This window comes from Hippocampus comes, unplaced genomic scaffold (genome assembly GCF_001891065.2).
Source record: "Hippocampus comes isolate QL1 unplaced genomic scaffold, H_comes_QL1_v1.1 scaffold327, whole genome shotgun sequence".
In the NCBI taxonomy this organism is placed as follows: Eukaryota; Metazoa; Chordata; class Actinopteri; order Syngnathiformes; family Syngnathidae; genus Hippocampus; species Hippocampus comes.
Window position 1 is genome coordinate 1,809,948 of NW_017806221.1, and position 22,569 is coordinate 1,832,516.

The 22,569-nt window shown below is 41.5% G+C and overlaps 1 protein-coding gene across 1 annotated transcript in view; it reads left to right on the forward strand.

Moving 5' to 3' along the window:
• vps13b (vacuolar protein sorting 13 homolog B) overlaps positions 1-22,569 on the forward strand; it is a 343,085-nt gene that overhangs the window by 203,876 nt on the left and 116,640 nt on the right. Inside the window, exons 32-34 of the mRNA XM_019856211.1 lie at positions 2,130-2,333; positions 6,883-7,009; positions 7,729-7,872. Of these exons, the coding sequence (XP_019711770.1) occupies positions 2,130-2,333; positions 6,883-7,009; positions 7,729-7,872 (475 nt within the window). The remainder of the gene's footprint in view (positions 1-2,129; positions 2,334-6,882; positions 7,010-7,728; positions 7,873-22,569) is intronic.

Genomic DNA, 22,569 nt, shown 5'->3' on the forward strand with positions numbered 1-22,569 from the left:
ACCAAACGATTGAATCTAGACTGACACATCCCACCCAAATCATACTTGGGTTCTTGGCTTGATTCAAATTTAACTATGTTGATAAATGTGGTTCCAAATGTTGATTAAGGATCTGTTTCACTTGTTTGTGGGTCAACAAATCCAGCTAAGTCTGGTTATGCACCTCTGATCTCCCATCACTGTTGTTTTTTGTATTGGATGCACATGTCATAACATAACGCACTTGTGGAGGCTTTTCGAGTGTGGCTGAGGAAGGAAAACGCCGAATGAAAATTAGCATTGACATTGCCGAACTAAATAAAACTACTCAGCTTGCCACTACATCTGTAGTCATTTTAAGCTCTTATTTATTCCATTTAAGCACTCATTTGAATTCACCAGCACAAATAAACATATCATAACAAACCAAAGGCTCTGATGTCATAAGCAGATGCTCGATTGTGATTGTTCCTTTTTGCTTTGTGAATTCATGCGCATCTTGTCTGCGGAGTGCATCATCTTTCCTTGGCACTGCTGGAAGGCTTGTTTGTAGCAGTTCAACGACTGAGCCGCCCAGACCCACTCCTGATGTGTCCCTCCATCTCTTGCCAGATTTGTGTTTGTGTCCGGCTCTTATATTATACTATAGCGGTCACTAAAAAGAAAAAGTGGGGTAGTCAAGCCACACTCTGAAAACGATGGTGCTGTTTTGCCACGCAACGTTTTCTGCCAAAAATAAGGTGGCATTCACCTCAACTTGATGAAAAAGTCTGTAGTGGTAGTCTTCTTAAGAACGCTACGGTTTTTTCTTGTTCTGTTAAGAATACCGAACTACTTATTGGACAAAGGACAAGATGTTTTACTGTGAGAAAGCCCCTGTCCAATTTCTTCAGCTATGAAACTATGTATTCTATGTGGTAGGGATGGAATGTTGATATTTGTATTCATATTTTGGGTATGCCGAACATATAAGGTGATGGACAGGAATGGCTTTGCGCTCTAATCATTCGCTACGCTGTAAACAAATACTGTGTTGCTAAGCGTCTGGCAAGGGGAAGTCGTGGCTAGCAAATATGCTTTTGAGATTGCATTACTTTGCACAATGTTAGTGCAGCAGAAAAAAAAATTAAATACTATCACGGCGCAAACGCAACTTACAGCCTGTCATGATTCTGTTCCGTCTTTCTCCAGCAGGTGGCATTCGGAGTGTCGTACCCTCCCGTTCCGCACCTGTTTCCCATCATGTCATCAACTCTCACCTGTTATAAGGGACTGTTCAAGCCCTAACCGGTTGTCGGAATAGTCACCTTGCTCACGTCCAAGCGTTTATTTTCTAGAGCTTCGTCATTCTCGATCTTAGTACTGGTCTCGTTTAGTAATTCTTGTTGGTTCGCCTTGTTGGCTCTGTTTTGGTTTTAGTAATGTTAGCCTCGGTACGTTTGTGTTTTGATCATTAGTTGGCTTTTTGAGTTCGATTTTGCGTATTTTATTTCCCTTGCTTTTTGCAAGCCCTTTTTGTTAGTTGCATTCTTATCCTGGGTTATCCCAGCATTTTAAGTTGTACTTTGTCGGTCTTGCAACCTGATTTGTTGTAATAAAGTATTTTTGTAATCGATTCAGTCCTGGTCTGCGTTTTTGGGATCTGCTCCTTTTCCAGACTGGTCTGGAACCTTCACATAGTCTCTCTGTCGATTCAAACCAAAGCAAATATGTTAATATTCATTTTGCCAAAATGAATGCAGTTGATTTAGCACTTTCCTTCAAAAACAAAACAAAACAAAACAAAACAAACCCCAAAAGACTTAAGGCAAGCGCTTTTATGTTGTGAGATATTTGTGTTTTATGTGTTATTGCACACTTTGTTTTATTTGAAAATCTTTCTTTAATTGCAGAAGATATTGCTGGTAGTAGGCATTTTTTAATGTTTTTTTTTCCCCCCCATGTCGTTAAATCCGTTCCTTATGTTTGGAATTTTGTTCCCTTACTGTGTCGAATCGGAACCCAACCGGGAACTTAAAACCATTACACCCCTACTACGGGGAATTCATACAACATCATTCTCTATGACACTCATGTACGATTGCAGTGTGTTTCTGTTCCATTGCACACCAATATAACAATGTAATCACCCCCCCCCTTTTTTTTTAAAGACGTGCATCAAACCTTGGTATCCTGCGTGACCCAGGCTCAGAGGTTGAGGATCGCCAATATCAAGTCGACCTTCAGTCCATCAACATTGGCACCGCTCAATGGGAGCAACTCAAGCCAGAGAAGGAGGGAATAAAAGGAGGTGTATCCACGGACGGTGAGAGGAACTCTCAGAACCCGGCCCTGGAATGGAACATGGCCAGCAGGTCAGAAGAATTATTATTGCTTTATTGTGTGCAGACAGCCTACCTCCGTCTTCATTTGTAAGACATTCGTCACATTTTACCCCACCTTTTTCATCAAACTGTCTGGTGGAATCATTCGTAGTGGCAGCTGTCACAAACACATATGCAAGATGCACATAATATGCGTTAGCCAAAGAAACTGAGTGAGAGTTGAAGCTGAACATTTAACACGCCAAACAGAGCCAGATATTTTTATAGCTTGGCAGCTCAGCCAGTGGTGAAATTTTAAGTTATCGTTGGACTTACTGTTCAGTAAATCTGTTTACTTGACAAAGGGACAACCCTGGTTGGCTTTGGACAGATGAAAGATACTTGAGGCTGTTGTTAATTGTGAGTCACAGATGCCGTCTGATGGTGTTGTGGCATTTGCTCTGGCAAAAGGCTAAAGTGGGAATTTGAAGACGGAGTAAAATCTCCATTCTGCACAACTTTGCATTGGATAATTCAGGTGTAGTTAAAGTTGTGAACAGTAAATCGAAATCTGTTTTTGTCTCACGATCAAGAGTTAACATTTGTACTGACTGTACATCAATGCACAAATTTTAAACGTATCGATAATAATATCTGCAATGGTTGTCATGAATGAAAGAATGCACAATTTGGGCAACAATATCATTTAATGTTTTCATTTTGCTTGGTATTGATTTATTCTTCTAATACTTTTTTGGTGATATGGGGTGCCTGCAATAAATGCCCCGTAATTTATCTCCAAAATATTGATGTGGGAGCTGTATGTCATCTTTGAGGTAGCTCTCCCTTTTAATGGAGCCTCTCTGAACACGTAATTATATCTTTGATGTTTTTTACATTTTATTTATTTTTATGGGGTTGGGAGTTAAAACAAGCATGAAGCGTTGCAGCCTGTTTGGCCTCACACAATGGTTTTTCCACTCATGTTTTGTGAGGGAACAGAGTCATAAAAATCAGACAATCATGGGCAAAGAATTCAGATTTGTCCTCTCAACTAAAAACAAGCGTGGAATAGTGCAGCGCAAAATCAATGCCGGCCTGATTTGTGTCTGGTCCTCAGAACATACTGTAGATGCAGGCCATCTAAAGCTTAGTTTGTACAAAGATTTTTAAGATCCGAGCTCATTTTCAAAATCGGAGAGACCCCAATCTTTTTGGGTTGAACCGAACATCGTGCAGTTTTCCAAACACTTCCCCATCACGGGTTGTTTTTTTTTGTTGTTGTTGTTTTTTTTCGCTGATAACAATCTTGATGATCCATTTTCTTTCTGGCTTTGAGGACATGATGTCCATGATTCATATGTCCATGATATATATATATATATAATGTGGGCTCGTCAGACCACAGCAAATTTTCCACTTTGCATCAGTCTATATCGGATGAGCTTGTTCCGCGAAGCCGGTTGATGTTGATGAGCGGCTTTTACTTTGCATGGTAGAGTTTTAACTTGAGTTTGTTGATGTCGAGACAGTGTTTTCTGAAGTCTTCCTGAGCCCACATGGCATTATCTCATATAAAACTGCCAGTTTTTAATCGTGTTGCGTGAGGGATCAAAGGTGACAGGCATTCAGCGTTGGTTTTCGGCCTTGATTTCTTCAGATTCTATGAATCTTTTGATGATATTCCGACCACAAATGATGAAATCTCCAAATTTCTTGCAAATGTATCACGTTGAATATTTGCTTATGTAGTTGTTTACCAAGTGCTGGACCTTGCCCTATCCTCGTTTGTTTGTGAAGTCTTTCGAGGATGCTCCTTTTAGACCCGCTCAAGGCATTCAGCTCTTTCCACTTGGGAAAATCATGAAGGCATCAAATTCGAAATCAAAAAACATTTTGAAAAATTAAACTGTAATGTTCATCGGTTTGAACATTAAATGTCTTGTCTTTGTTGTGTAATCAATTCAATATAGTGGTAATTGTAAAGGATTACAAAATCATTGTATTCTGTTTCTTTTTTTATGGCACATCATACAAATGAATGACCTAATGTAAATGTCTTCAATTATCTATATTAATCTCAATAGAATTTGCTACTTTGTCTTCGCCTAGGTTTCACACAAGGCAGTGATCACCCCCTCCCGTGTAACTCTCACAACATAATCTACACAGGCACAACCACCCTTTAAGGAATAAAAAGAGTCAAGTTCACAGCTTTACTTGTCTCCTGTATTCACAAAAAAACTTCAACGCCTCACTTGTAACAAGATTTAACGCCCGGCACTTCCCAAGTTCTCACCTTGCCCTTGTTTTCGACATCAATACCCTCGCAATCTCTCCTACTTTGGAGACTCGAAGCGTATTCCCTCTACAGTTTTTTTTGGGTTCACTAGAGTTCCAGTAGTTTTGGATCAGCAGTTGCCTCAGTCAGCTTCCTGAGGTTTTGTGAGGAAATTCCAGCACCATGGATCCACTGACAGGATCTGTCCTCATCCCAGTGTGTAGTTGCTGGATAGGAAAGAGCCTTTGTTAGGGTGCTGTGAACTCTCTCCATCTTTCGGCTTGTCAAGCTTCTCTCATTTTGCACATGCCACTGATATTGCTGCTGTTTGGTTTTGCAGAAAATAAAAGCCACGCTTTCCATGTATTCGTGTTTCCACCACGTCCACTCCAAGGTGTACGGAGACACACACACGGCTCAATGTCAGAGGCCCTCGTATATTACTGGTAAACTGAGCCCTATGCGTTTTTGCCTTTCTGGTGAATGATAGCACCTGTCCCCTGCAACGAGACACTCATTGTTTCAATCCCTGTCTGAGGAGAGATTAGCTAACACCAATTGCCCTCATGGATCATTTCACCTCTGAATTAAACCTCTTTCGCTTGCCATTCAAAGAAATGTGTCAGAAAATACTTGAGGGCAGCAGTAATGCACATTTGTATTGGAGAAGTGAAAATGATAGCGGTTCGGGCCGAGGACTGGACTCCAGGCCACCTAGAAACAGGGCTTTTTATAATCCCGGCCCACTATAAATATTGTAAGCCATACAGCATGATTGTTTTAATAGCAGCAGATGTGGCAATTAACACCACCTTATAAAACGGGTCTGTATATTTGTTTTACTGCTAACAAATGTTCCCACAAATATGACTTGATTGTGGGAATGTGCATTAGTGAAATGAAGAAAGCTGATGTGAGAAGGTCTCAGTTTGATCTTGTGTAAACAATTAAAGGTTGTTCCCAACTGGGACTTGTCAAATAATGTCTCACTATGTGTCTAACCGTGGTCGTGCTTCCAGCTAAAATGTGTTGAGTAACAAATTTCAATATTGTACTCATGCAACTATTAAGTCCATAAGCATGGACGAAAATGACATCACTGATAGTTGGAACTTTTTTGTCCTTATGATAGCATTTCAGCTCAATTGGTAAAATGCACGTCAATAAATCTTCACAAACCAAAACAATTGTAACAATAATCACATTTGATTGCTGTGCGGTTTTAGTTTGCAAAGACATAGAACTGCACTGACTCATACTGAGAGCCCTCTAATATTTTGTCGCTCTTGTTTGAGGTTAATTTGCAGGGGTTAAAAAAGTTGTTTTTTTTTTTTTTGAAACGCCATTTTCACATCAATCTAAAATATCATTGGTGTGATGTTTAATTCACAGAAACTACAAATTCTTTGCAATTACAATGTATTCATTCAAGGCGCATATACATTTGCTTTTATGCACAATTTAAAACAGTTTTCTGATGCTTTTAAGGGGAAGTCAACCACAAAATATTCTTCACAATCTGTTCGATACGCTTCCACTGATCTAAATACAGCATTCTGATTCATATTGTGTTTGTGGAAATATGAGCTAAGCAGTAAAATCCACCCATATTGTCCATCTCAGGGCGCGGTCATTTTGCCACTTGTCGACTGAAACTCACATTACAGTTGCTCAGGGCTCGGGTAACGACCAATCACAGCTCACCTTCAGAAAACAGGTGAGCCGTGATTGGTTGTTATCTGAGATCTCCTATGGCCATGTCAGTCCCCAGACCTCAACCCCATTGAAAACCTGTGGAGTGGCCTAAAGAGGACAATGCAGAGAAGGGGACCCAAGTCACTGGATGATTTTGACAAATTGTGTAAAGAGGAATGGTGGAAGATTCCTCTCGCTTGTGTTCTTCCATCTTGTGAAACATTATAGAAGACAAATAGGGGCTGTTTTGTTGGCAAACGGTAGTTGTGCTAACAGCAACGGTGCTTACAATTGTGGCACACATGATTTGACGTAAAAACAATTATTTCTTTTGGTGGGAGTTTCCCCCCCACCACATTGATTAATTGTACTTGAATTAAAAACTGGATTTTCCCCTTTTTTTTTTGTGCTATATTTTTTTCAGGAAAAAAATGAATGCATTAGAAGCTGGAGAACACATCTTAACCAAGTATGCCAATAATTATGAAGGGCAGTGTATTTTAAAGTGGAACCATTCCATTTAATTTAATTTGAAACACTCATATCTTTTAATTCAAAACCGATTTTCCCATTGCAGTATTTTTTGGAGCCCTAATATTGAACCATTGTTTTGTATTTGTGTAGTATCAGGAGGCACCAGGAGCGTCGGGCCATCCTGACACCCATTGTGACTGATTTCTCTGTCCGAGTGACTGCTGCCCCCGCCATCATCTTCAGCAAGAATGTCTCCGTTGATACTGGACAAGCAGAGGTCAGTGGACTCCGCGCAAAGCATGTCTATGCTGTCTTTTAGTTTATATCACGGAAAGTTGGATTCATAATTCAGTAAAAGTTTGTTCATTAGTGGCACCTTATTGGACCTTGACCTTGTTAGAATCCATACAGCAGACTTTGCTCTCTGTTGTTGATTTGGGGAGATGTCAGACATAGTCGACTTTTGCCTCTTTACATAGAGTAAGTCCCTCATTAGGAATCCCACAGCCAGAAAATCATGTAATGGAGGCTTTTGACCCACAGAGTTCAAACCCCTGCTTATACAGCTGATGTTTTCTGGCACAGCTCACTCCAACTTCCTGCCTCTTTGATGCCTACTTTCTCCACGCTTGACAATGCATATCAGTTAATTCATAATTTGCACTGACGTACAAAATATGATGTGTTCAACTCCCAAGGATTTGGATGTCGGAACTAACTTGGAGGAATTATGATTTATGTGTGTGTGTGTGTGTGTGTGTGTGTGCGTGTGCGTGTGTGTGTGTGTGCGTGTGCGTGTGTGTGTGTGTGCGTGTGCGTGTGTGTGTGTGTGTATATATATATATATACACACACACACACACACACACGCACGTATCAGATATTAGATAGAATGCATCAAACACAAGTATAATCCTTGACATTGTTTCTGAATTTTCATCTCCAGTATTCTGCTTCAAAGATTGATTTGCAATTTGAACTGTCGTTCCTTTGTAGGACTTAGTGGTGTGTGGCCATTCTCTTGAGGTTAATGTGACCAGCAGTCTGGATTTTTACCTCAGCGTTGCTCAGGTGCACCTCCTTCAACAGCTTCTCAGAGACAACCTCGGAGGCATGGACATGCCTTTGCAAGGCACTGAGGTACCCACCCACCAGCACAGCAGTTGCTTTTCCCCATCATTCATTCACTGTCCTTTTACCAAAAAAAAAAAAAAAAAAAAAAAGTGTCAACATAGTTTTGTTGACTCTGCTAATTTGTTAACCTGAAGATGCTGCTGCAACATAAATCATCCATATACAGGTACTACCTTTTATCCTATACAGTATGTTATGCTGTATAACATATGTGTTTTGTTATATATTATTATTCAAACTTCAGTTGAGTTATCCACTGACCTCTATTGGCTTTGGATTTTAAAAAAAAACAAAAAAAAACATCTTTCTTGAAATATCCCCGCCCCCTAACTAGCACCTATACTGGGGTGCATTTAAATATTTACTCAGCACACAGTGGTTCTCTAATGTGGCTTTAGTTTACTGCGCTGTGCTCAGCTGCGGCTTTCAGGGCCTTTTTCTATTGTTTACAGGACAAGGCGCCATTTGCCCAGTCTGACCGCTCAATAAAACTTGCTAATGGAACACAATATAAAAATATTTACCAGCTGTGGTGAGGATGAGACTCATAGGGAAGAGCAATGGACATGGAAAAGAGGACATGGTGCAATGAAATGAAAAGAAGTGAGCTGACAGGCATGAAGTACACGGAATAAAAATGGTGTGTTGGATTTAACCAATTGTATTTCATCAGGTGGTTGCTTGAAACAAAATCATCTGGATTCTGAAACGTGTTTTTGAAGTAGACTATACATGAACTTAAAAATGTATCGGCATCCAGAAGATTTTATTGTGTGCAACCCCTTGACAAAATAAAATTGAGCACATTTAACACCCCGTTTGTTTCAGCGTAATTCTGCTTCTCCACATGTGGTTCACTTTTACGTTTTAATTCAAGTCTCATGAATTCTCTCTAAGATATGAAAAATGGCATTCGCTTTTCTGTAAAGATTAAAGCATTGTGAAATGAATTGATGTCATATCTTTTATAATAGCGTGTTGAAACTATACTTGACCAGTCACTTGTGAATATCCTTTGTTATTGAGACAGTCAGGCCTATGGAGGTGCGAGCTTTACATCTGCTCTTGATTTGGTCTTGAAGGCCCCACCTTTGACTACTAATGATTCATGGCTTGATTCTGCTGAGGGGCAGCTAAAGGCTGGAAGAAGGTTCATCCAGGTTCAAGGCAAGATGGGAAAGAATAACAATTACTCTGGGAGGGCTATAAAAATGTTGATCGGAAAGTGGTTATCCATTCCCCAACGCTTGATCAGAATCAGTCATCTTTGGCCCAAGTATGTTCAAAATACACATTTGTGTCACTTTAGTACTATTTACACACCTCGGTGAATACACAAATATTAGATAGATTGGATTTTGCCCATTGTGGAGTAACAGTGTGACTAATTTACATAGTGCAGCCCCTACTCGAAGTTTCTTTACCCATGATTTGGCAGCCAGAGTGCCATGTCTTAACCAGAAGATAAGCGAAGTTGGAGTGTTACCACAGATTTGCAATAGCTAACAACATAACCAGTGTTCTCTTCCGATAGTTAACATTTATGGTAATGCTTGGCAAAGTTGTCACCCAGCAGACGGGGATGGGTGCTTTGGGCCTTTATGTCTGCAAGGTGCACACATCTGTCATACTAATTGATAACAGGAAGTTGGGATGGAAGTGCTGCCTCCACAAGTGAAAATTGCTTTCTTCACTGGGCTACTAGTAGTAGCCCTGGCCTATACTCCGCATTGGCCCAGCAGTATAAGGAGGCAGAAAAAGCAGTGTCTTCTTTGATGAGACAGGACCACCCCTACGAAACACGCCAATTTCAGCGAGACAATAACAACAACAACATAAAAAAATATGGATGGTGAGGGTGGGGTCCTAAGTATGCCGTAAATGACATTTGAGGTATTGTTTTACAATAATTTGGGGGAAATGGATAATATGCCTCCTTTAAAGGTTCAGTAAAAACATTTCCACCTATGTTGGTTAAATGCTTTTATTGCTGTGAACTTGTTTCTCACAGTAATTATTTCTATCATAACGATCTTAGCATAGCACGCATGAATGTCATTCACAGTAAATATGGTCTGGATTTGGATTTTTGGCCCCGCTTGTTTAAACTATCCGCATCGTCATCTGTGTAAGGGGTGTGAGTCCTTTGTGAACTGCCTCTTGCCGCTCTCTTGGCACAGGCAGGAGCGGAGAATGCCATAATAGTCCAGCATTTGTTGGTCAATCAGCAGGAGCCCATTGTGCAAGCTACGAGGCCCTCTGCTGGTGTGTTTGATCACAGCGTCTCTCTCCCCCCACCACCAACTCAAAGGCTGTCTTCTCGCTACCAAATCTGCTGTGCCAAAAATCTGTCCCACCCCTGTTAATGCATTAGACTCGCCACACCAAAACAATCCTATCAGTCGTGTGTACTCTGGCATTGTTTGCTGTTGGAAGTTGCAAGAGTAAAAGCTTTTGATGCACTCAGAACAGAAGACAATAGTTGCTGGGCCTCGGCTCACGACTTACAAAGAAGTTCAAAAGATTCACGGCATTTCCATTTGGTAGTTTCCATGATGTAAAAAATTGTATTTGCAAAGGTTATATTTGTACATTACATTTTCATGGGTGGTGTTTATAGTATTTGACAGTTTAGGTTGTACTTCATTTCTACATGTTGTTCAAACATACTATTAACATTCTATTAAAAACAGTGCCTTATTATGTTTTAGGAAAGCTTGAAAAGCATCTCTGCTCCGTCAGCAGTTTGGATTAAACATTGCTTCTTCCTCAGTGTCGCCTACTTCTAAGTCTGTTTTTTCCTTTCTTTTCCTTCCCACTCATTTTGAGAACATGCTGTTTGACTTGAACAGATTCCCCACAATCCCGCGCACTGATTTCAAACAGTTCCCATCGTCCCTCACAGCTGTGTTTTATTGTCCGGGTTAATGAATTTGTTTTGTAGAGGCTTTTGGGTTCCCTGGCAGTGGTGAGGCGAAGCAGGCATGTGGGCAATGTGTGCACACATGCCTTTCATGGAAGCCTTGTGTGAGACTCACTCGTTGCAATTCATTCGATGTGTGCGTGCGTGCGTGCGTGCATGCGTGCGTGCGTGCGTGCGTGTGTGTGTGTGTTTGCGTGCGTGCGTGCGTGCGCGTGAGAAAGTCACGTATTGCCATTGGCTGTGATTGTTTCCATAATCTGCTGCATTTTATGCTCTTGTACAATATGGTCTTTCATCCACAGTTTCCGCTGTTTGCCACTTGAATCATAATTAGAATATATGCAGATTGATTGAAGTGAAATATAGACACATCCAATTTACTCACACGCTAAATGTATCTGTTATGGTGTTGTTTCTCTGGCTCCAGCGCCAAAATGCCCTGACCTGTATGTATGTGGTATTACGCATGAACTCATAACTTTATGTCCGGATTAATTTTCCACTCTCTTGGTTGTGCTTGCTGGAGGACCTACCCTGTAAGACGGTTTATGTTAATCACGATGAAGTGAAGCTGGGCTCGGGTCAGGCAGCTTTCAGCAACAGGAGATGATTCAGTGAAGCGGCTATGAATAGATGATAGAACAACTTCTTGGACTCTTGTGGTGGAGTCACAACACAGAAGTGTCTGTCCTCACTTGCTCACGCCTGCATATACATACACATGGTCCCCACACTTTCTGCATGTTCACATTCTCAGAGTGCGCAGACTGCTCCTAGAGGGACAGTAGTCCTGTAATGCCGCTCAAGTTGGTACGTTGCGTGCGCTGCTCGGTTCGGAGAGAAGTAGAGACGTCTACGTGGGACAAATTTACACTTGCTTCTCATCTGACTCATTTGTCGATAATGACTACTTTTGACTAACACAGTGAAAGAGTTACCAGTTTGACAGTGTGGTAATTATTATTTTGGTGGTTTGCAGCGAGTCTGCAGCATACTTAGATCTGTTTACATATTTGAAGAGCACGGTTTTGTAAATTGGGTGTTAAAATACAGAGTAACTTAAAAGTCAGGAAGAATCCTTGTCTCAGCATTCAGCTCATTTACACACACTGACTTCTAAGGCAGATTTTTATCGTGCAGGTCTACCACAATCTACGTACGGCTTTACATTTCATTTTGACTTCTGTCTATCACTTTTCCATCAACGTAGACTCGTCAAACCATTCTTGGTGGGAAACCGCGTGCAGCTCATCTCATGCAATTTGTCATGACCATGATGACTCTCTCGCCGATTTGCCGATCATTGACTGTGTCAGATGCCAGGACAGATAAAGAACAGCGCGCGTGCCTTTGAGTCTTTGCTCACACACGGATGCGGCCGAGGTCAGCCATGTGCCTGTACCACATTGGAAGAGGAAAATACCCTCTGGTGCAGGGGAAGTCCCGCACGGCTTCATCCTCCACCTCATCCTGGGATGATTACACGCATGGGAAACCGGGCTTTCGACTTCCTTCAACACTCACACAAGCGCACGTATAGAAGTGCACACACCGAGGCTGTATACAGGTTCGGGGAAAAAGGCTACTTGACATCAAAGGAACCTCTAAATTACAGTCAACATGTATGACAAAAACCTTCAGTCGCTCATAACTTGCTCATAATTGCCACATGTCACACGTTTGTAGAAAACGCTTGTCATCTCTTCTGAACATTTTCCCCCAAAATCTATATACACCCTTCTTTCAAACTTTTCATCTTGTCTTGATGTACTTCCGTCCTGCATGAAATGAGTACCGTGCCCGGTCAGAAAAAAAGTCTCACTGGCTGATCGGGTTGTGTGTGTCTGTGTGCGTGTCTGTGTTTAAATGCACATAGACTGCACTCACGCACGGCTCCACTATTACAGCACCTAATTAGAAAGCAGCGTACATTGCCAGCCAACACGAACTGCGGTGAGATTTGGATTTATAGTCGACACGAAACACATTGGTCGGTAGCTGCTTTGGTTTGTCATTGGGTTAGGAGAGCAGTTTTAAGCGGCCGGCGGTTCTGACGCTTCCTTTTTTGCGCGTCGACCGTGCGACCACACATCAATACCGTGCATGACTTCAAAGTCGGCCATTGTGCAAGTACTGTATGTATGTCCGGTATATCGGCGACTAACTTCCAGATTGTCACTTCTCGTTAAATACTCTTCTCTTGTTTTCTCGTCTTTGCCTCTTAATGCACTGCTAGGAAATGTTACCCTGTCAAAGCTTGGACGCTCAGTTGGTCTTCTACTCTGTTTCAGTTTATCCTTTTTGTCACGGTGTCAGCTGAATATCAGAAGCACATACGATTTGGACCTGAATCTGCTTCATTTTCTGTGTACAGTATGTTTCAAGTGAGCTGTCTCCAGAAGTGCTCCTCCTTGTGATGAGTGTTTCATTATTGTCTCTGAGAGGTAGAACATCTCACTCGAAACTTTCCAAGACACTGATGTGTCACAGCAGCTTTTTATGGCCAACACAAATAATGAGTGCAGTCGGTAAGAGACTGGAGGAAGCCTGAGCACGAACGAATGGGGAATGCAGCAGTAGGAAAAAAAAAAACCTGACATGACGCTGTGAGAATAAGAGAAGCTGAAGCCGATGTTTGCTTTGATTTCTGCCTCTTTCCAAAGTATTTTCTGTAAATGTGGGAGCTGACTTTCCTCAGAGGTTTACTCTTAACCAGTCCACCTCGCCATTAACACTCTCTGAGGCCGAGATCTTTCCCCCCTCCAACCTTTTCCCATCCTACATAGCTCTGTTCTCATTTGCCCTGTTGCTGCTGAGTGCAATAATAAATAACCAAGCTTGTGCAGCCATCTCCTTTTCCATTTTGGCAGTCTCGCATCTTTTTTTTCTGAAACACCGTTGTCTCACCTCATCTTCGACACCGTCTCTTAGCCAGTGTACATCTCGCTGCCCCTCTTTTGTTATGAAACTATAGTTTACCCCTCCCCCTTTGCCCAGCTGTCACTGACCCTCCTGTTTGAATCAACTGCTACTTGACAGCCAGTCCTAACAACTCACCTTGCCTGTTCAGTCCCTGCACCCTAACCGTCCGAGTTCTTTCTCAAAGCCTAACTTTGGCACTCTGAATTTAACCCCAATCTATTGGAGATCAGTAGCATCTGAATTTAGCTGTCCGTTCAATCGGTCTTGGCGAAATTGGCGTGAAAACTCCTGATTAAATCTTGAAGACGGGACTTCTGTCTGAGCAGACAGCATCTTTTGGCCAACGGGCCCCCACGGTCGACTGTGAGATCGGGTGTCGACTCAGGTGAAGGGGATGCCTGCAAGGGAAAGTGAGTCAGATACTCAGGGGACCAGTAAAAGCAGGACACAGAAGGCCAACCGGCGCTGGCGGATGCATATGTACACATATCGTGGTGAACTTCAGCCCAATACATGTAAGGAGGAATGAGGGCTTTGAAAAAGGAATGATTTTATTTCTCCCCTGAATAAATTCTGCAGGTGTATAATCATGTTTGTTTTAACTCATGCTGACTTTGCCATCTGAAGAGGTGTTTGTTTTGAGTGTTAAACCCTGAGGCCAGTATCCCACTGGGGGCGAACGTTTGTGAAGGTAGCATATCATGATTTCTCGTCAGGGTTCGTTCAAATGCAGCCCAGTGATTATGAAAGTTAGTTTCTTTCGCTTCTGCCGGAATGCCATGAATTCAGAATGTCCTTTTTTTTCTATTTTGCTAATGTTTGTGGTGCATCTGTCCCCCATCGAGGTAGGGGACAAAAAAAAAAGCTATTTTGCTAATCTTTGTGGTGCATCTGTCGCCCATTGAGGTAGGGGACAAAAAAAAAGACCAACTATTCTTGACGAGGGGACAGTGTGGGTCTTACATAATTGTCCTTCATGAACTTAAAATAGAGCACATCTGAGCAGTTTTCTCCCTCAGTCCTGGGAACATATCCAGACAATAAGTTGGTCCTTGTTTTCTTCTCTTTCATCTCCTCTGGACATAAACTGCATTCCTGGACTTCCTTTTTCATAGATTGATACCACTTTTCAAACGATCAATTGGTTGGTTGGTTTGAAGACACCCTCTTGTTCATCCAGTATCAGTCATCATCAGGCCACAAGTCTTTGCTACTGTGAAACACACTGGCCCACTCAAAAAGGCCCCATCTCGCCTCATGTTGCTGCTGTTTTCCCCGCTGAGGCACACATTCATATCTTGCACCACTTAGAGGAATTTCAGAGGAAGCCTTCACAAACTAATGAAAAGCATCCCTCCATTTTTTGAAGTCTCTCAAGCATTGGCGTTTGTCAACAACAAATTCGTACTGAAGACAATGCACGCTGAAATATTTCTTTTTGTTTGTTGAAAACTTCATGCCAAAGCTAATGATGTGAAGTTAAAAGCATTACTGAATCTTCAGTAACTTCTCTTAAGAGGCAATGTTGTAACCTAAGAATGTGCCTTTTCTGTTTCATTGATACTCTTTGTTTTTGCCCCTAAATATAAAACGAAGTCAGAGAAGAATTACATTGGTTCAGTGTGTCTTAAAACTATATTATTTATTTTCCCGTTGCACAACGGATGCTCAATGTCTACAACAACTTCTTTTCTCTCGTTTAACCCATCCATCATCCCAATGAGCCCACCTCATTCAGGGACGTTCAAATGTAAACTCTGCAGCCCGAATTTTAGATTAGACAGTCTGTCAGTATTGACGGAAGATCCGTCAGTCCGTCACTGGTGGACTCCCGTTTGACTAGCGAACTGACGATTCACGGAAACTTTGAAAGACTGACGGAATGAGCGCAGACGGTACGATTTTCATTCGTCACCCGAACCGTCACTTACCCAAAAAGCAAAGATGACCTTCGGAAAAACAAATGTTTTGCGGCGCACGGGTGTGTTACCCCCGTCCACAGTACAGAGACTTCTGCGTGACCGCACTGTGTCATATCAATATCCTGCTGGCTTTTGTAATGAGAGATTGTCTGTCACGAGCTCTCCGCTTGTGCGGTGCTGAGGGCCAGCATCCAGGACTAAAATCCCCAATGGGAAGCCCTCTCTTGGGCGCAGGGGGAGTGTGGATAGACTTGCTCATCAAGTAAAAACACCCCACTCTCTCTAACCATGGAGAGGATGTTCTCCACAGCTGGCGACATCCTCAGGCTGACGAGGGGAACATGTCCCTGTTGGGCTACCCCAGCTACAAGGGGCAGTTTGGGGAAGAGAAGCAGGAGAAGGAACAGCATTTGTACATATATTTTTGGGTGTGTAAAGTGGCCCAAACTGTTTCTAAATAAATAAAATTGTGTGCTGTTACCATTTTGTTCCTGACAGTCCTGAAATAATGGTGACAAACTATTATAATTCAGTGAATATATTAGCACGAGTAAAATAGCAATGACGGAGTGACGGATTGACAACTGACGGACTCGGCCGTTCTGAAATACTGACGCACTGGCGAAATTTACCAACGTGCTCACCACTGCCAAAAAAATGCCAGTGATAACAACTAATTAGTCAGTGACAGTTGTTCTTGACTTCTCGCAGCAAGAAAGCAGAAGGGCTGGGAAGAAAGACAAAGCACCCATTGGGCTCCGGTCTTGTGTTCCTCAAGCACTTTTTTGCACGCTCATCATTATCAGAATATCATCATCCATCTTAAAATGAATGCATAGATGGATAGCTGCTCGTGGTTCAATTCTTGATGTTCTGAGCAGAGTTACCGGTATGTAATCTTTCCCCACAATCCAGTGTCTATTTGCGGATGTGCCATCAAGGGAGATAAGCTTTGAGTGAGCCGTTACTGAGCATTTGTCTAGTGTTTTCTTGCAAGTCATTTTATGACTCATACATCGACCATTTTAGATGGTGTTGGAGGATGCATGTATTTTTTTTGTTATCTAGGGATGTAGGAGAAACGCATAAATACACATTTGGTATCATACCACAAATACTTTTAATCTATTTTATCGGTGATATGAGTTCAGCGGAGTTCTCCCACTTGCTTTAACTTGGTAATTTAATCTGCCACTTGTTTCTGTTTTGATTGCTGTTCTATTTTCTGTTGCAGAGAGAAAATATGTTGGTCCTTGATAAATATGTTGGTGATAAGGACTATTCTAAAAGAGCTTGCTCCATGTTGGTTAGACCTTATTCTGGATGTTGAGAAAATCTTTCTAAATTCTAATCAGGTTTTGGGTGTATAATGGTAGATCTGACGGGGATGCTGAAGCAATAAATCTCCTGCTGTGCTATAAGGGCCGTGTTTGTCGCAGCTATGAAATAATTGCTTAAGATCAAGCGTGAGGTATGGTGGGTTTGGGAGGTTTGAGAGTCACATTCAGCCAACCTGCTTTAGGCCGGGTACACACTTAAAAACAATCAGGATCCTTTTATCACCTATTTTTTCACGTGATAGCCCCTAAGGGGGGGTGACATGAAAGAAAAAGAAACTCAGCGCTAATTGCAGTCTAACGCAAAGTTGCTTTTTTTGTTGTTGTTTTTTTCAATGAGGTAATGTTTTTTTTAAATGCGTAGAATTAGTAGCATTTGTAATTTGCATTTGCAAAGCACTAGTTTGATTGATTTTCATTGACTCTTAGATGTTTTAATATAATTTATTTATTTTTATGTTCGGTGCAGATGTAATGTGAATCACTTCACTGTATTGTTGTTCAGTCTGCCACCTGGTGGCAATGGTACGGCATAAGATTGATAAGCGAAAGCTTTTGCCCATCAAATCAAGCTTATTTGACAAGTTAATTCTATGCAGTTTGCTGCAAATGACAAATGACGGTAACACCATAGTAGAAAAAGTGACACGATAAGATGTTATCTGTCATCTTTGCAATATTTTCAGTCATATCGCCTAGCTCTTATCCTTATGTGTGTACCCGGCCTTTGGCTGCCAAATGTCATTACTCTGCATGTCGCTTATTTTTCTTCAGCAACAGAAATCTGGGGTCTATTTGTGGCAGTGTATTTGTAACTAAATTAATGATGCACAAAGGCACAGGAGAGAACCCGTTTTTGAAGTTTAAACAATTATATAACCAAAGTTTTGGCTGCCATGTGTCTTAGAACCATTAAAAAATGGGGGGATGGGGGTGGGTTAAGTCTCTTAATTGTCGTTCCCCATTTGGACTGCATTAACTCTCGCTTTGGCCTTTTTTTCTTTTCATCATCCACCCTTTATTCTGTGTAATACTGTATCTTTGTGTTTGGGCCAGGGCTTTCCCAAACCTTAAGGCATTTGAAAACTGATCGAAATCATTGTTGATTTTCCTTCCTATTAAATTTATTTTTGTATAGAGAAGTAAAAACAGTGTCTTTGAATGTGCAGTGAGCGGCAGCGAGTCTCCTTTCAAGAATCAGTAGTTTCCCTCTTCATACGCTCCACAAAATGTTCCCGCAAATGTGGGAATGTTTGGCCATGTTGGCATACAAAAATGTATTTTTTGATATCTCGTTTTATGATAGCAATGTTGCGAAATGAGTGAATACCGTCCTATTAAATTTATTTTTGTATAGAGAAGTAAAAACAGTGTCTTTGAATGTGCAGTGAGCGGCAGCGAGTCTCCTTTCAAGAATCAGTAGTTTCCCTCTTCATACGCTCCACAAAATGTTCCCGCAAATGTGGGAATGTTTGGCCATGTTGGCATACAAAAATGTATTTTTTGATATCTCGTTTTATGATAGCAATGTTGCGAAATGAGTGAATACCCGGTGAGCAAAGCAAACTATCTGATCAAATTCCAGTTGACAACAATTCAACCACAGCTATCTAATCAGCATCAAAATTCTGATCATGGTTCCTGTATTCTCTGAGAACTTAATAAAAGCTTAGTTTTTAATGTTCTCATTTTTGTTGAGCACAGGATAACAGCCTTATCAAACCATTTTTTCCCCCACTCTTGGCTTCTCTTTCTCTTGAAAAGTGTTCCTTCTGACCCACTGCTTTAGGAATGTCCAGATGCATAAATTGCGCTGTCATGAAGCTATTTATTTTCCTTGAGCATGTCACGTGCCGTTGTTGTTGTCCCCCCACACCGCCGGTGCTATTAGATCTTCGATCCTTCCTGAACAAATGACATGCCGGTAGCCTGGGCAATGTGAACGTGAAGTATAATGCGTGATTTTGTCCCTCATTCTCCCAAAAGAAAGAGATGCACCATTAAACCCCAAGGAGTAAAAACCACCCACCAGCATTACAGAGCACAGGGAGCTTGTTAAAATGGCCCCTCTCGGCGCCCTGAGCTTTGGACTATGCCATGTTTAAAGTACAGTTGACAGTCCCGCCGAAGCACTCAGCATCCATTTCCAAGCTCCAAGGTCGTGACCTCCTACTGCTACTTTGTTGTGGTTCAGTTAAAGTGCATTGCAGGTTGCCTTTGTTAGTGAAACAACGTTGAATGTATTAAATGGCTGCCTTTGATGCCTTTCTTCACTTAGCGACTGCCGTTTTAAGGCGTACAGAGTGAGGTGACTTCATATTATAAATGTCTTCCACCCACTGTTTTTCCACAAGAAAATGAAAGGTTGAATTGAAGTCTTTTTGGCGTTTAGTAAAGTATTATTGTTATTATTTTTTGATTAAGGTGGGACCTATTTGAGTGGCTTCTACCTTGGGCACAAAAGAACAGAGGCCTGGTCTCGGCTTTATGGTTGTGGTAAACAATAGCGAGTAGCACAACAGGGGGTGAACTTGTAAGCTTCTGATGTAATCAAGATACAGAAGTGAATTCCCATGCAGACGTCCTGCAAGCAAGTAGCTCAGCTGTATTGTGCCGTCACAAAGATTTAGTGATATGACTTCCTTTGATATTATTGGGAATTCTACCGCAGTCACTGGAGGACTTGAGAAACCCGTGCCAAACATTGATTCAACAATAAATACCTAAATGTAGCTCAACATTCTCCTCTCAATCTTACTTTCATGTTATTAATGGGATGCTACAGTGACTTTTATACCGTCTATGCTTAAGAAATACATTCATTGAAAAGAATATAATATTTATGTCACGAGGTTTCTAGATTGGAAAACCTTACAACTATCAATACTGGCTTCTTTTTTTTTTAAATTGTCAACAATTGTGTGACTGGCTCAATTTGGTACAGTAGCTCTGTGCGCTGGTACACTGGGCTGTTGTCATTTCCATCCTGAAGACCTTTGACATTTCATACTGTAATTCGCATGTTGGATGTAATGTGCGCCATGCTATGAAGCTCTGACAAGACTTATTTTTTTTTTTTTTTCCCTTTTCCCGTTTTCTTTTTTTTTTTCACCCTTACATTTACTTTATTTTTTGGTGCTTGTCTAAAAATCATTTAACCAATGAATCCAATCTCTTTCAATAAAAAGGAGTCGGGCTTCACTGTGGATATATGGCTTCTAAATAGACCCATGTGAAATAACATTCACCTACAGTATGTCACTTACACTAAATTTACTCTATTCATTTGAGACCATATGGACTTTCCTACATGTGAAAACCTCCAGATTTTCTTATTCCGTGATCTCTCAACCTGAATCGCAACCTACTTTTGATTCATCTGGAAACACTCAAGCGCATGTGTGCTATTCAGATGTAAAACGTGTGTTGTCATATTGGACTAGCAAGCCAACACTGTAAACGGGTGGCATTTGGATGATGTGACATTTGCTTCCGCTTATTAGCCTTCTTCTAGCCAAGCTGTTCTGAGTTACACTGACAGAAATTGGGGTCACACAGATGCGTACTGATATGATTGGCACCTGGGAGACTCATGGTTTCACACTTTGGGGATTATCCTCCATTTTCCAGGACGTTATGCCGAGAGACTGTGAGAAGCATGACATCATGATTGGCCAATGGATGTTGTGGGTTGCGTGTGTGTGTCATCGCACATTCGCGATCACGATCAACTCCCAGGTCCAGAGAAAGATTACACTGGGATGTGGAAACTGTGTTTCACTGCGGCAATTATATAATGTAATCGAAAGTAATGGTTGGAAAGGGGGATTTCAGCTGTGAGCAAGCATGTAGCTGCAGTGCATGTTTGGATTCCAAATGTATTGCCTTCTGTCACTGAATAAATTGGCGTAACACTAAAGTCGACGGACTTCAGAGCCATACGTTGTTAATACCTACTCCACTTGTCTGTGAGAAATCATAAAGGTGAATGGCCGAGTCCAGAGATCCTGGGCAAAATCCAGTTTGACTGCTGTACTTGTTTTTTAAAATTGCAATTCATATTCAATCCCGGGTTTGTGACTGTGCTACTTGTGCCCGCTTTGAATCAAACTGCAGTTCAAGCAACTGGATTTTCTCATTGTCTTTAGCTCTACCCCCGCGATTGTGTTCCCCATTATCCCATATTCCCATTGTAAGCACGTCTAAATATAGATCAAGAATTTGCTTAGGGGGCACTCTTTTGCGGTGGTGGTTATAGAGAAGGTTGGATATTTGCCATAATTGTAAATGCATGTGTAGCCTAAGCTCATGAAGAGAGACGGGGGAGTAAAAGGAGTATTTGGCTTTTTTTTTTTTTTTCTGGCTTCTGCTCTTTCCCAGCTGCTGCGCAACTTATTTGTCCCTTCCAACAAGGGGTATTCATGAAGCGGGCATTGCGACTGCACTGATACACATTTCAAACACCTCTTTTCCCCTTCAGAAGTGTTACCTGTGAACAGAAAGTTCTTGGAAATCAGCCCACGATCATTCCCTTCTCGTTTTTTGAGGGGAAGAAAAAAATCCCTACTTTTCGTCAGAAATAGAAGTGCTCACATCCTGTCCACAATCAGCCGTGGAAAGAAAGAAGGCTCTGGCAGGGCCTGTCCTGTGAAAGCCGGGCCTAAAAGAACAGAACATGCAGGCGTGCCGCGGCGTTTTATATGGCTCTTGTTCCGAGCCTTTGATGACACTGTTTAGTTTAGGAAATATCTAATAAGTCAAGTATTCTGTCTAATGTGCTGCCAGTGGGTTTACTATTTGCTCAGAGGTCTTGAAACACTATCTCTGCCACGGCAATAATATACATTTAAAATTCCCATGGAGTGGGTGGGAGGGAGTGATGCAGAGTGCAATGGGGGCAGCTGGGCGTACATGCTGTAATAGCAACCATGTGCATGTTCAGAAGAGGGTACGATAGGATGCTCCACACCTTACATTCATTGGAAGCGCTCTTTTCCAAATTCATGTCATCTGTAAAAATAGCCCTAGATAATCGAATGTGATCACGTGTATTGATGTGGTCTGGAAATATGGTGTGATAGTTGGCAAAAGCCAGCAGAGAGTATGCAGGCCTTTATAATTAATAAAGATGCACCAGTGACCTGAATCGTTATTGTCAGTTTGATCTTTCATTTGCAGTCACTGTCATCCTTTTTTTCACTACGTCTACTGCTGTTACTCTGTTTGATATTTAGAAGGTTTTTTTTTTTTGTGTGTGTGTGTGTGTGTTTGTTTTGCATTGCTCATTTAGCTTTTGCTCAGCCCCAAATTAAAGTACCACCCATTATTACTTGTTTGTGATTTTGTTTGATGACAGACATGTTTTGTAGATTAAACATGTCCATTCCTTCATTCTTGTTTGAGGTCCTGCAATCAAGTCTCGAAACGTATCTTCTGGCCATGAAATCTTTTTTTTTATTTATTTTTTTATTTATTTATTTTTTTTTAATAGCCACAATCGTTGTAAGGCTCACCATCTGGAGCCAAGCATACAATTTGGGCTGCTTTATGCGTGATACCACAGCCACTGCAAAAAACAATTGGATTTTACGAGGGTGAA